Below are 17970 nucleotides of genomic sequence, written 5' to 3'. Positions count from 1 at the left end.
GGGTAAAAAATTTATGGACGAAAGTTGAAACGAAATAATATTAGTGTCATGAAGATGTGCAGCGTTTTTGTCGAAAAAGAGGGAGAGAGCGATTGAGGCCGATCGAGAGGGAGTGAGAAAGGGCGAACGTATATTTAAGCCGTTATAATTTAATGGTTTTAAAAAATATGTCAAATTGCTCAGTAATCTATTTATATAAAAATGAATTGCTGTTCGTTAGTCTCGCTAAAACTCGACAACGGCTGGACCGATTTGGCTATTTTTGGTCTTGAATTATTTGTTTAAATCCAGGGAAGGTTTAAAAGGTGAATAAATATGAAAGTGTTCGGAATTAAATAAAACAATTATTTTGTTATTCCTTTGATGTGTACCCCGTCGTCCGATATTTGTTTTGTATGGACATATTTTCTATGAGAGAATTTATTGACGCACGGTTTTACAGTTCTGCTGTAAAACAATTTCATTACAACAACAGGGAGCATATTTTACGAAATAATTCTTGATGTTATGAAATATTATTGACAAATTCATAAAAAACAGTATTTTATTTATTATATACAGAACAACGTCTGTCGGGTCAACTAGTATTTTTTAAAAATCTCCACGTGTTTTTATTGTTTAGGTATTCATTACTACTATTGCAATAAATATTATATAAGTTTTCAGAAATTTTTCTTTCTATCTTTTATATTATTCTCACATTCGTTAATTTGGTCTCGGTTTTTGTTTTTCGTTTCCATTATTACCATAGGCAGAGGGTTCCAGCCCATACAGCCATATTTGTTAAGATTCATTAACAACGTCATATTGATATGTGCTAATAATAATATAACCTTCAATTTCTTAATTTATATTATTTTATTAATTAGCGAAAATTTTAAAATGTGCAAATGGTATACTGAATTATAAATAGAACATATTTTTTTTAATGAAAATAAGGGACGAGACGAGCCGGACGTTCAGGTGATGGTAATTGATAACCCCTGCCCATTACAATGCAGTGCCGCTCAGGATTCTTGAAAGACCCAAAAATTCTGAGCGGCACTACAACTGCGCTCGTCACCTTGAGACATAACTTGTTAAGTCTCATTTGCCCAGTACTTTCACTAGCTACGGCGCACTTCAGACCGAAAAACAGTAAAGCTTACACATTACTGCTTCACGGCAGAAATAGGCGCCGTTGTGGTAATCTAACCGGCATCCTGTGCAAAGGAGCCTGCCACTGGTATAATGAAAATAATAATCAGTCAAATGAAATGGCGGAATTCCAGGAACATTTTACTGTTTCATAAATAAATAAGAATAAATGAGAAAATCAAGAACCTGATTATGACCTGACCTGTAAGTGTTTATATTCTGACGAATAATATCAAAATTTAACATTATATCATTCTTTGGGAAATATATAAAATCTCACTTGATAAAATAATATTAATTTTATTATATATTAATAAAGGCATTTTTTAATTTAGGTAGAGAAAATGCAAACTTTGCTCAAAAGATGAAGTTATATCGTCAGCTTTTCCGACAAAAAATAAATAGCAAAAAATCTAACAATGCTCCTAGCTCTTCAGTAATACGTGAGTGCTTAGTTGGTAACACGGCTTTATTTAATGTAATACATATTATATTAATGCGTCTGTTAATTATTACTAAAGTTAATTATTACTCATTTTTATTTCAATCGCACGTAAACTACACGCACAGACTTTTTTTTAAATAAAATATACGAATGAGCGTTTGGATAAGAGCGGTGTCTGCCTTGAGATGTTGTTTAGGCTATTAACTAACGGAATCTATAATTACTTCTCCCTGTCATGTTATTCTGTAGTGACAAAGGTAAGATAAAGGCAAAGTTTTAAATTTGGAATTACTCCGCGTTAATTAATAACACAGTATGTGACCGTACCTGCGGATAGAACGCTGGTCTAGAGCCGGCGCAGCTGGAAGTGTATTGTTCCACACTGTTGATGATATGATAACGTTTCTTCAGCCAATTCGATTAGGTACGTAGATAGATAGTCTGGACCTTGATAGAAGTTCCTTCCGGTTCTCGTCTTAGATTCCTTAAACCCTGCATGGACCATGAACTAATCTATTATTATTATCGTCACAAAGACATTGGATGTGTTTGATACTATATTGAAACAGAAGAAGTGTTTAAGATAGAAAGCAGTTCACAATCCTTGGGGACCATAACGACCTAAGGTTGTTGAGTTAAAATCTGACTAGTATGCTAGGCCTAGTAAAAAAAGTAATGAAAAATAACTGTACAGTCTATCAAAATAGTTATATCATCGCCTTCTCCCTTACTTTACAGACCCACTCATCCATGTCTGGTGATCCTCTAGCTGGCTTTGTCGGGCTCGAATACATATGAGTATGAATGCTGTAATACAAATAGTTCATTACGATACCCACTAAGTAAAAAGATTGAACTAAATTATTATTAAATAAAACGAAATAAGCGTCTATTGCTAATAAGGAAAACTGAAACAATTTTAAATTATAAAAACTATAATAAAAAAAAATATATAAACAAAAGTTTTATCTGTGTGTGATAAGTCGTGTGTTAATATTGTATCTTTAGGAGGTTCTCCGTTTCCATATAGGATAGATGCATCGTTATATATTTGCCATGAATCTAGTGTTCTTAAAATTCAAACAGTCTGTGCGCAAACTGATATTAATGCAGTTTGACAGCAGCGACAGGTTTCTATAAAAGCTGTCTTTCTTACTTTGCTTCAAAATCCTATAAACATTGAAATCTAGTTTTTGTGATTTTAAGAGCAGTATCAGAATATTCTTCTTCAGCCAATATGACACCAGCTAACTACTGTGCTCTGCATAATCGCAAAGATTCTCAGTCAGTCGGCACTGTGTATTGAAACAAGCACGATGTTTATATATGATATAAATAAAAAGGGATCTAAAATGATTCCCTGTGGTACTCCGAAATTGAAATTCAAATATTTTTATTCAAAATAGGATGTGACATCACTAATAATAAGTCAAAAAACCACCCGTTCTACATCTAATGCCTCAGACCTGGGGAGAACCGGCGCAACAAACTCAGCCGGCTCTTTTAATTATAAAAAATATGGTTACAAAGTAATATCATACAATAATGAAGCTTCTTATTATGTAATAGCCAGAGGGCGGTGGATCTATTCTCAATCTGTGGTATCATTACGAAAGACATTTATGCTATAGTTACCTTTACCACACAAACGTTTTTTAACAATTCTTTTGAATATCGTAACACTTTTATTTTGAACACTTTCTGGGATCTTGTTGTAAAAGCATATACATCGCCCCACAAAAGACTTACATACTCGACTTAGCCGAGTAACAGGCTTTACAAGTTTGTCTGTTCCTGGTGTTAACATTATGGTTATGACAGTTTCTAGCAAATTCACTTATATACCTATGTACATTACATTATCAAAAATATATTGATAATCATAGATACAGTCAAGATATTAATTTCTTTTAATTTTGTCCTCAATGATTCTGTAGGACCTAGGTTATAAATAGCACGAATGGCCCTCTTCTGCAGCACAAATATTGTACTTGTTGTAATATCGGCAGCGTTGCCCCACAGCAATATACCATAGGACATAATACTATGGATATAACTAAAGTAAACTAGTCGCGCACTCGACCCGTATCTATATCTAATGTTTTTAACCGCGTATGCTGCTAAAATACTGATATTCGATTGGCTTCCCTCAGCTAAATGTGTAAAACATTTCAGTAAGTACAAACTGCCTTCTTCATTTTACATTTCAAACTTAAGATCCGTTATAGTATAGGTTTTAAATTGGTTTCAAGTAATTCCCTCGCCTTTATTAAGATTTATTTGCAGACAGCAGTATATAAATATAGACTTATATCTCATATTCAGCTTTTATATTTCTTATAAATTAGGTAGTGCTTTGTTTTGAGCACCTAATGAGTCTAGAAGTCACACCTTACTTACATAGCAACTTACTTCGATAATGTTGATTCTTTTATTACATACATTTTCAACTTATCACGTCTGAGGTTCAAAAAACTGATATTAAACTGTTTAAATTGCAGGAGTTAATTCATCAGTATATTCAGGATAAATTATTAGTCTCACATCGTAATTTAAACATTATCGAACATTCACATTCACTCACACTACTCACATTCACTCACACCACTCACATTCACTCACACTACTCACATTCACTCACACCACTCACATTCACTCACACCACTCACATTCACTCACACTACTCACCGTTTCAGTTACTCAATATGGATACGATTTCTTCTTTTTTTTTCAATTTATTTTTTTCTTGTAAGTTTTTCTAGTATTTTTCGTTTTTGTCTTAAACTATTTTGTCACATACTTATTGTACTGTTAATAGTATTCCTTTTAATTGGCGTATCTATTCTGTATTATTTTTAATATACTCTTTTCATTTTGTTAGCTGTAAGGAATCATAAATAAATACGAGAAACTTGACACAGCAACGTCGTCAACATTTGCTTGTACTTTAGTCGACCCTAGGTTGAATTATACAAGTATACCTAGCTCTCATGTGACACGCAAATAATCATAACATAAAAAATGTTAGGAATAAAAAGGACTTCAATGATTTTATGTTTTTGTCAGTTTCTGTTCTGACCAACACGTAGGTTCATACATACCAACTAAGAAAACCTATGCAAAAATATGCATTCATTTTATATGAATGTTATTGACGACATTATGCATTTTTTCTCGGTGAAAACACAATTTATGACCTAAATAAAAAAATCTGATCATTGTTATTAAATCAACTGAAGTGAGTTAGAATAATAAAATACATTCTCATTAATCCATTTAATAAAGTACTCAAATTTTTTTTCGTACAATATGTCCCAATTGTAACTGAATTTAAAAACTATCCTGAAGTGAAGAGTTCTTCATCAGAAATGTTAAACCCTAAATAAAACCACGTCATAAATTAAATTAACTTTATTTTTTTTACAAAATTGACCGAACAGTGCGAGATTTCTAGAACGTTTACACTTGCATTAAGTAGACATAAAGTTTTAATTATTTTTCTTACAAGTAAGTCTTAATTCACCTGTGTCAATAAAGCAATACAGTCACGGGCTCAAGTTGCCGGCCCGCGTAATATAAACGATACATGATTATCAAATAATTTGTGGACATTACTCTTAACTGTCGCTACGTAAATTATAACTAATAATAACGAAAAGCCAACTATAACTAAACATGATACATTACACTTAAATAATTACTGTTTATCGATCTAATAATCTATAATAATGTATTATACACAAAGGGATAATTGCACACAGCTGTGTTCAAAAGTACTGATTTGGGTAAATAAGTACAGAGAAACGCTCAACTCAAAGATTTTTACGTATGAAGCGCTGTCGCGAAGTAGAAAGAATATCGGTCATTGACCTCCTGTACCCGCCAATTACAATGTGCACATGCGCTCATGACGTCGGTTCATGTCTCTATGAGTACAAATATAAATCTGAATAATCGGCGGAGACATTCACTCTAACTCCAGAACATGTCTCAAATCCTTTGTAACACAGGCCTTAGTAAAGGGTCAATGACCGGAATTATTACCATTCAGCACATTGTAACAGCCAGTGACACAATTTTGAGTATAGAATTCGTCAATATGAGCTTCGCCCTGGATATAACTAATTATATAAATACTTTTTCGAAATAATAATATAATCTGATAAATAATTTTATCTATACTATAATATTTATAGGGCGAATATCCGGGCGAGGAGATATAAGGTAGCCTACGTTTGTACTTTGTGTTTAGGAACAAGTGCTGAATACATCGAAAAAGCTTTCAAGAAAAGTAATGTCACAAATTAGGCGTTTCGGTTTATTTATAAGCCATATACGGGTTATAGTATAATAAATTATTTATCTTTAACATATTACGGAAAAATGCTTAGACATAAACAAATATTATAAATCAGGCAATTGTTTCTTAGTCTCTTGTCTTTATATTTATAATAGTTATACATTAATAACATTCAGGTTTATATTTTCGGCCGTTAATATAAGACATAATCAGCACTTGGTCTAAAGTGAGTAAATAAAAATTGTCACTAAGCAATGTGAGGAAGATTTTACTACACAATTTAAACTAAATAAACATAAACACTTAAAATTATAAATGAATACATTTCCTACCGAATGTCCTTAACTTAAATGAGTAATGTGGGACAAATTATTACTGAGACATAAGAAAACAAATCCATATTAAGACATCACAGTAGCTTAACCGTAAGGTCAAACTTATTTTCGATTTTTCTTTCAATAATTTAACTTGATATAAAAATCGGCTATAAGGTTGTATACAGTCGTATCCATAGTCGAGTATAACTAAAATAAATACCTTATGAAAAAATAACATGTACTCTATGAATAACTATCTTGTCATTCGGAACAGAATGCTAATACAGACGGTAGTCTCGCATTTATAAATAATACCAATGGACTGTGACTGAAACAAAATGCAACATCATATTTCCGTATCAATATAGTTTCAGTTTGATAATTGAGAAGACAATACAATTATCTATATTACATTACACACATATTCATTTCACATTGATCATAACAAAATAACAGCAAACTATTCAATCTCTTGTACCCTAAGATCCTTCATCACGATCTGTCCTGCGATTACAAAACTATATTAAAAATAGTATGATTGCCCAGCTACCCATGAAGTGTTATTTACATTTAGAGTCGGGACGCTCTCAACATACGGCTACTAAACATTAATCAGATCACTACACTATATGGTACAGAGTTGGTGCGACACTCACAGGATGGTGTCGTCACCGTCGGACGCGTCGGACACGTCTGGTGCGTCGCGGGCCTGCAGACACTTCTGCATGTACTGGCGATGCGCGTACTTGTTGAAGCGGCGCTTGGCCATGAACAGAGTGGCGATGGTCCGCGGCGCCAGACGCACGGCCGCCGCCCGCGACGTGATGCCGCCGCGCCGGCACTCCGAGCACGTGTAGTCAAGCACGTGCACCCGCGCACCCGTCCGTCTGACGCACTCTGGAACACACCCGCCGTAACCTGACCCCACCGAACACGACCAGCACGCGCTCATGCCCGTTGTGACAACAATCTAATAGAATATGAGCACAAACAAGCAGGATTTGTAACAGCAGAGGGCGACTTAACCGAGCACTTCGTATCCCGGCTAGTGCTTCGACGTGAAAGTCAGGTTCAACACTTCAAGATTCAATCAATACAAACAAAAAAAGGGGCAATAAGTGCAAATACCCCAAAAAGAACTTCGGAATCTGTAAGCACAGCACGTAACATTAGATACGAACTACTAACCTGTACATTTGAAAAAAACTGTCTGTACCAAGATCAGCGAGACAAGATAAAGAATGTAAACAAACGGATCGTTACTGAGTTACATTGCGATAGCGAGCATTTATTACGTACGCAGTAATGGGGTCGTCATTTGTGATAGCTGTCGATGCGTTTTTCGTAGTACAGGAAAGCCGTCAGTAGAGCAGTTGTCAACATTTGGTCCGCCATTTTGTGAACAAATTCCTGTTTGGATTGTTTGAAATAATATCTATTTTTTCGTTTCACTATTTACTTAGTTTTTTGTTACTATTAATCTGTTAGGTACTGTTAGTTTTTCGTTGATTTTTGCTGTTATTGTGAGTTATTGATTTTATTAATTTTTTAAACAGAAAATTTATTTATTTTCTATATAATTTTTTTTTTAATAAAATTAATAGAATTACAGCCCATTACCCATATAGCCGAATGGTTAGTGACCCTGACTACTAAGCTAGAGGTCCCGGGTTCGAATCCCGGTAGGTGCAATCATTTATATGATGAATATGGATGTTTGTTTCCGAGTCAAGGTTGTTTATATGTATTGTATTTATTATTGTATTAAATATATTGTTGTCTTGTACCCATAGTACAGGCTATGCCTAGTTTGGGCAAGATAATTTGTGTAAGAGTGTGTCAATATTATATTATTATTATTACAGCCTGACAGCTTTTGAAATATATCAATTCTTTTCAATATTGAAACATATAGATGAAAAAGTTTTAAACCCCTGAAACTGTTTACATTCTTTATGTCGTCTCGTTGGCCTTACCATACATTAGCACAAACCATACCCGTAATAGTGACGTCACAGAACGAAGTGCACAGTAAAGTCGTACGGTGTATAACTATGTAGTTATATACTTATACGCATTTTTAGAGATTCGAAATAATTAACAAGTGCGATTAAATGGAGGTTTAGGTAACTGCTATCTGTATAGATTTAAATTTAATATTAAAACGATATCGTTAAAATATCAAATTGGCAATGCATTGTTATCGTCACTACAGAAATATGTCAAAACGGGCATGATAGCGTGCCACTGTTAACTAGTCCTCATATTACCTGAAAACTAATAGGGCACCTACCATGAAGGATCAATATATATATATATATATTAGATCGCAGGAAGCTATTACAAGTACATGATCCATTTATTTTATTAATTCATTTATCCCGACGTATCGGTAAGTAAGAAGTGGTTATATAATACTTACGTGTATCTGTATTGAAGGCCCTACTTGCATAAAATATTTTTATTTTATTTTTTCCTCTATATATTAAATCACATTTTTTTACCGTCTATTACTAAGCAGCGCAATATTTGAACCAAACAAAATTAAATTTATTATATTGGTAGTGTATTTTACTAAAAGTTTACGTAAAAATATTTTCACTCAATCATATTATAACAAATTGAAAGAACTCAAATTGCTTTTGGACGGTTTTGCGTACTTGCTCTCTCTTTTACCTCTTTCTTTCTTCTTTGTGATCACGTGGTTTAGCTACACCTATATTGCTTGTTTTTTTTAATATGCCTTCGTCGATGAAAATTCTAGGAAAATTTAGAATAATTATACCAACGCGATAACTTTTCTTATGTAAATAGACCTCATTTAAATGTCTCACATGCTAATGTAATTCATAACCCTTCTTGAACACAGCAGTACAATTAGTGCACTGCTTCATGGCGGCAGTAATGTCCGGACAATCAGGGTACATACAATTCGTATTCCACCGTGATTCACTTGATTGTGTGATGATCCCAGCCCAAATGATCAGCTTATACGTTGTACTTTTTTTTCGAGCTATGGGATGACTCACACATGAGCATCATCATGATCCTAATTGTGCTCTCCGCACGTGATAGCCCTTATACGGTTGCACCGTACATCCAGGAACGGCTCGCAGGACCAATTTCACTATGTACGAGATGTTGCTACAAAACGATAGTCAAAAGAAAGATGTTCAGAAATAACGTATACATTATATATAAGTTAAAAAGATGTTGTTAATGTTAATGAGCACTCGCGGTATGTATTCGTTGCGAAATCGTACTGAGGTTAATACCGCGCGTGTCACCTAAAGAGCTGAGTGAAGAAGGTTTACGGTTGGTGGAGGTGATACACTCTTTTCCTTACCTTCGCTCTCGACTCTAGTTTCGCATACCGCTCAAGATCACTGCCAGGGCCTATACGTTAATAGAATTTTGATAGAGAGTTATTCTTTTGTATTACGAAAGAAATCTAAAATCTCTTGTAGAGCCTTCGTGCTCAGCTGATATGCAATGGAGCAAAGTTGAACGTCGTCTCAAAAACACCGCCAAGAATAATGAAATATTTGCAACTATTAGCTTAATACAATAAGAAGAATACACCGTAAGCTTATAACCAAAACAAAATCTTATCAAAAAAAAATTATTTGCATGTCTAGTAACTGACAATAGCCTGAGAATCATTCGTTTCAATTATTTGGTCCGGGGCCGACGGGCCTTGCAAACGGTCCATCATTACTTGCGTGCTTTTTTTGATTTTGACCTTTATTTAAAAAAGTAACCTTTTAATTACCAAAAGAAAACAATTTATAATTGTATGATTTTCCAACTAAACCCCATTTTTCAATTTCACATAATCAATAAACACTCATAATCCTATAAATAATAAAGAATCCTTGGGTTCTAATGTCAATGCCGAAAAATTCGAAGGTCAATGACCGATATTCGCACTGCAACATGACCAGAGTGTAATAAAATTTGATGAAGCGAGAGGCGGAGCAAATTTTGTTTACGAATACATACACACTAAAAGGAATAAATATCATGCTCACGTAGCTAATCGACAATCAACATGTATTAAAGCGTCCCTAAAATCACAATTCACAACACTAACAATAATGAAAATTGAGCGCATGAATACGAAGTGTTAAAAGCAAAGAAAACGAGCAAACGAGAAATCATTCCGTGAAAAGTTTCATGCAAACAAGTCATGCTTCACACATGCAACATTATCTATAATAATGAAACCTACATTCGATAGGAAATTTTTAATGTTATCAGTACGTTTGGAACAAAGCAAGGCGCCTGAATATAAATAAATATATGATCGATTAAAGATGTGCTGACGTGAGGTCGACAATTCACGAATGAGTTATACAATGAATTTCAGAGGGGCTCTTTACCCATTGAATTTGACACCGAAATAGAAACTCGCACAAATATCTTAGCCATAAAAGTGAATCATAATCCCGATATTGGATGTAATAAATATTGGGATATTAATTCTACCAGCAAGTATTGAAATAGTTAACTGGTTAAAAAATATTCTTGAATAAAGAAATTTCCATAGAAAAATTGAAACTAGAACTTTGTTCATTTGTTAGACTATCATGTCGGGAATAACGAACTGTCACCGTTTATGCTTGCACTAAAAACTCTGTCTATTTAACTTACAGCTTTACATTTAATTGTACTTTATATTTTAGTTTTCGCGGAAATTCTACAATAAAAAAAAAATCAAAATGGCCTCTTAGTTGACAACAATAGTTACACAGCATGATGTGCGATATTTATTTACATTCAGGTTAGGAGCGTGTCGGGCGCAAATTGCATTCTACAAGTGGACGTACCTTGATGTAGTTGCCTATCGCAGAGTTTACATATGACGAGCTGCATAGTCCCCTTGGGCCCGATGAAGGAGCGATCGCAGAGCGGGCAGTAGCGACCGATGCGGTACGCCCTACACGCATACACACACACGACCGTACGCACGCACGCACGCAATGCCGGAACAGAAACACGCAATTAGTTACCACACGGGAGCGCCCTTCCACTCGCTGATCGCAACGCTTCCTTACTTTCCTTCATTGCCCAATCCAATTGTAACACAATTGGCCAACATTTAACTAAAGCTAATAGAAACATTAAGCCAGAATAAAATTGCAAGGTAGGAGCAATCGCAGACGATAAGGAAAGTAAAAAAGTTTAGTTAGTTAGCGTAATGAACACAATAATGGTATGCCCGTGTTAGTGGGATGATGATTGACAAATATAAACGAATTAGTAAACGCTCAATGTAATGTATGTATGAAAACAAAAAACCTACGAACCTCGAACAATGACGTTACTCAATTTTTTAACAAATCTGTTTATAGTTTTATTTTTATTAAAAAAGCGTTACAAAAATAAATTATCGCTGTTAAATTGACTATGTCTAATGATTTTTTTGTAAGGATTAATCTCAGCGACTGAGAAACGAGTGAAAATGAATGTCATGCAAAACAAATTAAACCAGATTCTACTAAATATGTCTTCAATTAATCAAAAGTATTGAAATGTAGGATTTTGATTCAAAAGAATCTTCTAGTATGGCATTTTTAGTAGAACGAACGGCTGTGGAATGTGCTATAACTTTAGAATTATGCGGGGACCAATGCTACAATACATTTAATGAACCACACATACCGAAGAGAATGTGAATGAAATACATAAACAAAAAAAATGGCGCAGCGTGTTAGTCAACATCAAACACACAATGAGAGTATGACGTGAACAAAAATACTACCAAGACCAGTTAAAAACACATATCATGAAAGAAATTGTATACTTTTCTATCAGCTTCTCTCATATCTTCGGTGGGATTCAACAAAGGATTCACGTTTTGTTGTGGCCCCTCTTGCATTTACTTGAAAATAATTTAAATATTTTGAGTTGACAAATTTCACGGTTCCTGCTGTTGGTCCTTCACTACGCCACGCCACTTTATAGACAATTATTAAAAGTAGTGCATTGAAGTATTGTACCTTTAACATCGAAAGTGAAGAAACCAACACAATATAAATAATGTTAATTACTATTTATAATATGTTTCACCTTAACATAGTTTATGTAGATTTCATTGTTAATAGTTTGGATTAGAAATTATCAAAAAATAGTTATGCAGATGTATAAATTCTAATATATAATAATACTCTAAAACCACAACTTAAAGATGCGTTTTTTGTTTCACATCACAAGAAGGTCAAATAAAATTATCCCTTATTAGCGATTTATATTAAAATAAATACATAGTCTGGCCATAAATACTGTTACAATTAAAAATAAACAAAATATTACATTTGAATTTGGAGTCTGTCATTTTTATATGATTGTTCATTGAGTTTTCCCATTTTGGCGCCAATACATTGTACAATATTTAACGATATTTAAATGGAGTGGGATGATAAAGGCAACCGAACCGCTGTTATTGCATTACACAAAGGATGGAGCCAAATGCAATTTTTAATTCTCCATACGCTTGGTATTAAAATATTTTTGTACCGCTAACAATAGGTACAATGAGACCTCCGCTGCTTGTGACAGAAAAAGATCTGGCAGTCCACTTAGTGTTCGTACGATAAAGGTGTTCAAAGCAGTAAGGGAAAGAATTTGAAGAAATCCTGTCCAAAAGCAAAATATTTTATCTCAAGAGATGAAGCACCATGTCGCGTATTTTAAAAGATGACTTAGGACTTGCAACCTATAAGAGATGTACTGGAAATTTCTTAACTGATAATTTAAAAAAGAATCGGGTTGTAAAATGGAAACAACTACTGAAGCGGTACGCAAAGGGAGATCACAGAATTTTTTTACGGATGAGATTTTTTCTTTACAATTTAAAAATATTTTAACAAACAAAATGACCGTATTTATGCTCAAAGCTGTAAGGAAGCTTCCAAATTATTTGACAGAGTGCAACGTGGGCACTATCCAATGATGGTTTGGTGGGGTATTAGAAAGGAGTGACTGAACCATACTTTTATGAAAAAGGTATCAAAACATCGGCACAAGTTTATCAAGATACCATTATTGAGAAGGTAGTGAAGCCCCTTAAAAATGTCATGTTCATTAACCAGGAATGGTCCTTCCAGCAGCAAGACTCGGCGCTGGATCATAAAGTTCGGTCTACGCAGTCATGGTTGGGAAACGAACGCTTCGGACTTCATCAGAGATGAAGTCTGGCCGTCGTCTATCCCGATCTTAATCCGTTGTATTATGATTTATGGTCAGTTTTAGAGAGTATAGCTTGCTGTAAATACCATGATAATTTGGAGTCCCTAAAACAATCCGTACGATTGGCAGTGAAGAATTTTCTAATGGAAAGAGTGCATGCTTCTATTGATAACTGGGCTCAACATTTAAAGAACTGTATTGCAGCCAATAGCGGCCACTTCGAATAATCTTTTTATATTTTAAATTGTCTCATATTTATGTATTAAACTGAAACACTGTAAAAGTAATATATGTTATTTGCAATAGATTTTTTTTCTTTGTTTCAGTATTTATGGCAAGACTAGGTAGATGTCAGCATTTATAAATATATCTGAATAAGCATTATTGTGCAGCTATAAAATTTGAAACACACTATCCATGTTGTAGAATTGCCCTGTGTGGATTTAAGAAAATTACTCACTAGGAAAAAAAGATCTCTTAAGTGCTGTGTTAGAGTTGAAGGGAAAATAAAATAATCGATTTGTTTCAATTCCTTAATTTTAAGAAATAAATAAATGGAATATTAAAAAAAAGAAGAGAAGAGGGTTAGTTTTAGTATGTTTTTCTTTAAGCAACAACAATTCAAATCTTGTTACACAGATAAATATATCATATCTTATTTTAATATAGTTGTTGTTATTGTATTGAAATACTAGTAATATTTACACACTTTTTTCCTATCGTTACTCGTGTTTTCAATATGTCTGTTAGGTACTTAACCGATGATATCTTTCACTGAAGGTAAATGTGTAAACTAAAAATAATCACCTTTATAAACAGTCTATTTTGAGGTGTTTGGTACCGTGTACGAACTGTTTATTAAAATCATACAGATAATGTTAAGAACTGCCTATTGTTTTGGGGTGTTTCAAGTGCATAATCTTAATTAGGGGATGTGTTAAAGGATTTTAGGGATTGTTTACAAACTTGCCTTAAAAATTGAATAAAAGATGTGGGTTAAGAAAATTATAGTTTTAAACCTATTTATAATAAAGGTGAGTTAAATATAGCAAGATAATATTATTATCATATATAATAAAAAAGTTGCCATTTGTTAAATTTTATACAGAATGGTACAACAAAATCAACAAAGAAATATAAAATATATTTTCTAGTTACACAGTAATCACACATTCAATGCAAAGAAACCTAGATTATCTATCAATAACTCCATAAAGGGAAATAAATTTCTGAAAAGTCTAAACTGACATAATAGCAGTGCATAATATAATAAATTAAAACTTTTTAGTATCGATTACCAATAAATTTAAAAAATATATACTTGAAGTCGTGTAGTCTACTTTAACATGACATTGGCTAAATTGTAGGGTGTCTTCCACAAAAGTCATATTTTTATTTTATGAAAATAAGGGATGAGACTGAGATTCAGCTGATGGTAATTGATACGCCCTGCCATTACAATGCAGTGCCACTCAGGATTTTTGAAAAAACCCAAAAATTCTCAAATTGCGCTCGTCACCTTGAGACATAAGATGTTAAGTGTCATTTGCCCAGTAATTTCCCGCAGTCGGAAGAATAGAATAGAACGCGGCGAGAATAATAATGATGGTTGTTTGCATTCCATGTGCGATGTGTGTGTGTGTACCTGGCGCAGGGCGTGCACAGCGAGTGCGAGTACACCTTGTGTCCGGAGGGCCCCCGCCGGGTGTGGTGGTGCCACTGCGCGCCGCTGCCCGGAGTGGTCACCGACCCGAGTGGGGCCCCGGGGCCCCGCGGGGCTCCCTCGGGCCCGCTCGCCGACCGCGCGCCGCAAGACTTGCACACGGCGCACTCCACGCAGTGCCACCGACCTGAACACGAGACAACTAAAATTATGTATTTATTCATTAACGATCATTAATATATAGTCCGGACAATCTAGACCAAAAAATGAGAGCGAAGGTACATAAAATGCCAACAGGCTGGAAATCAGTAAAAATTGTTCAAAACACAATTATAAATAATGTATAAAAGTTCCCCATCATGTATGGAAAAAAAATTATTCAAGGTCAAAGGACTAAAAAATTAGTTTTTCGCGATTTTCAGCAAAATGGTGAGTTTTATCATATAAATACCTCCGACAAAAATTGTAGATCATAAAATTATCTATAAAAATGTATCAATACTTTTTTCCTACTAGCCACCGTTTCTGAAATATAACGATTCAAAAAGTTATAAAAATTGTTAAAAAAACGCGCTAAGTACACTACCTCAAAGGTGGCGTAGAAACGTATGCATATTATTATGACGATAACAACTTAATACTTAAAACTAATAAAACGCAAATTGACCGGACTAATAATACAAAATGAAGTTATACTTATTTATGCAACTGTTGTGTAATAAGGGGTATTAAAACACGAATGTGATAATAGTATCACATGAGTGTTTTAATACCTAATTATCAACAGTTGCATACAAGACTTTATCTACACCCATAATATGAATCCTCTAAAAGATTCTGAAACAGTTAGCTTACTGCTAACATTAAAACAGCCAATCCTAGTAGTAGTAGGGATTAGCCGGTTCTAGCTCACAGTAGTGGGGATTCGCCGGTTCTGCCTCCCCGGTTCTGGCTCACTTGTTCAAGATGCCTACTAAAAAAAAAAAAAAAAATTTGGTGTCAAACTAGGGGTTTTGATGTATTTCCGAGCGATTGCGCTGATCCGTTTTTCGATATCTCTTATAGTTTCAAAGTTAGCTTTTTAAGTTAAACAGATCAATACTCATTATTAATCAGTGGTAATTAACCTAATGATTGGTGAGCGACTCAATGTCGATTCTTTGAAAGTGATAGATGTAATTAGTAAATTACCTCTCACATTCGTTACTACGATTAAAACGACAGTTTTGTGTTGTGTTTATTATTAAGTTCTATTCTATTCTATTCTTCCTACTGTGGCTTCTGTGGAAGATATACCACAGATTTACCAGAATCACGTTAGATTAGACTACCAAGCTTTGAGTATGTGTCTTCTAAGTTTAACGGTAATAATCGGTGTTCAGATTACATAAAGTTTAATTTTCTAATAATATCTGAAACAAATAATATACATGCTTGTAAGACTATAAATGACATACACAAATAGAAATACTTAAATAATTAATTAATATAAGTACTAAATAATATTTACAACTTAATCTTATTTATTTTAATATATTTACACAAAATATTTACAAAAGGAGTGTAAACTAGGGAGAGGAGACATTTAACGGAGGTTGGACGGGGGACTTCAGCGGGTATATAATTGTGCAGAGAAGATTGCATTAAGGGACAACTAAAGAATAAATGATCCATGTTTCCCTCATCAAGGCCACAATCACATAGAGAATGATCCCTAATTCTAAGTTTTGCTAGAAAGACTGGAGTGCAGGCATGGTTTAAATGTAAGCGGCATATAGTTGAGATTATTGTTTTATTATGAATCCTACATTTTGAGAACCAAGGTTTTTGAGGAATTTCTGGTTGGAGTTCTCCATAAAATTTGCCTTTTAAAGTTTTGGAAACTTGCCAAATGTTTGACCAACTCTCATACATCTTGGGTTTCAGGGTAGAGCAGAAGTCATGAGTGAATATTTCTGAATACTGAAAGGAACCTGAATGAGCAGCTGATCTAGCACAGGCATCTGCATTTTCATTACCAGAGATACCCATGTGACCTGGAATCCAAGCTAAAACTATGTTAATTTTGAGTTCATAGCACTCTTTCAAAGTTTCTCTTATTTTGAGAATGATGGGAAACTGACTTTTTGTCTTAAACGGATTTGAGAGAATTGATTGGAGGCAACTTTTAGAGTCTGAAAGGATAATAGAATTGTTCATGTTGTGAGACTTAACAAATAGAATAGCTTCAAGAATGGCGATTGATTCCCCTGTAAACACAGAAGTGGTAGGTGGGCAGCTATAACTCAGTATAATTCTTGTTGAGGGAATCCATACTGCAGCCCCAACCGGACTCATGTCTGTTTTTGAAGCATCCGTGTAGATTTTATACCAATATCGAAAATCTGAGTCCATTATATGAGAAAAAGTTTTATTTGCTTCTATAGAAAACTTATCAACACCTAAGTCTAAAATTACTGAAGGTTGGAAAGTAAGAGCATTGAAAGGCATAGAAAATAAAGGCAATTTAGAATATTGAAAGAGAGGGTTAGAGAGCTGAGAAAATAAAAGGTAACTATTTATAACGCAAGGTCTTTTGTCTTCAGGTACAATATTATTATCATTGTATAAAACAGCTAATTGTTCTGATTTTTGGAGTAAGGGATGAGCTCGGCAGCCAGCTAGTTTAAAGAAAAATTTATTGGCAAGGAATTGTCTACGTAGTGAGAGGGGAGGATCCACACATTCTACTTGCATTGCATTAATAGGGCTGGATTTCATAGCTCCCAATACTATACGTAAACATTTAGCCTGAATTCTGTCCAATTTATTTAGACCTGCTTTGTTTGCTGGGATTAAGAAAATAGTGCCATAATCTAAATGAGTGCGAATTATGGCATTGTATAGTAATTTTTGAGTGACGGGGTGAGCTCCCCAC

The 17970-nt window shown here is 34.2% G+C and overlaps 1 protein-coding gene across 7 annotated transcripts in view; it reads right to left on the bottom strand.

Moving 5' to 3' along the window:
• Window positions 1-4978: 4978 nt before the first annotated feature.
• Window positions 4979-17970, bottom strand: part of LOC126967917 (uncharacterized) — a 48514-nt gene continuing 35522 nt past the window's right edge. For 2 of the 7 annotated variants that reach the window (XM_050812614.1, XM_050812615.1), the window contains exons 12-14: window positions 15036-15240; window positions 11029-11138; window positions 4979-7096 (exon numbers count right to left, since the gene is read on the bottom strand). In XM_050812614.1, coding sequence (XP_050668571.1) covers window positions 6852-7096; window positions 11029-11138; window positions 15036-15240 — 560 coding nt within the window. In that variant the 3' untranslated portion in view covers window positions 4979-6851. Of the gene's footprint in view, window positions 7097-10999; window positions 12084-15035; window positions 15241-17970 lie in introns of those variants that run through there. The other 5 variants (XM_050812618.1, XR_007730096.1, XM_050812619.1 and 2 more) reach the window with 5 other exon arrangements.

Source organism: Leptidea sinapis, chromosome 14 (assembly GCF_905404315.1).
Source record: "Leptidea sinapis chromosome 14, ilLepSina1.1, whole genome shotgun sequence".
Lineage (NCBI taxonomy): Eukaryota > Metazoa > Arthropoda > Insecta > Lepidoptera > Pieridae > Leptidea > Leptidea sinapis.
This window is presented reverse-complemented; position numbering and strand designations above follow the sequence as displayed.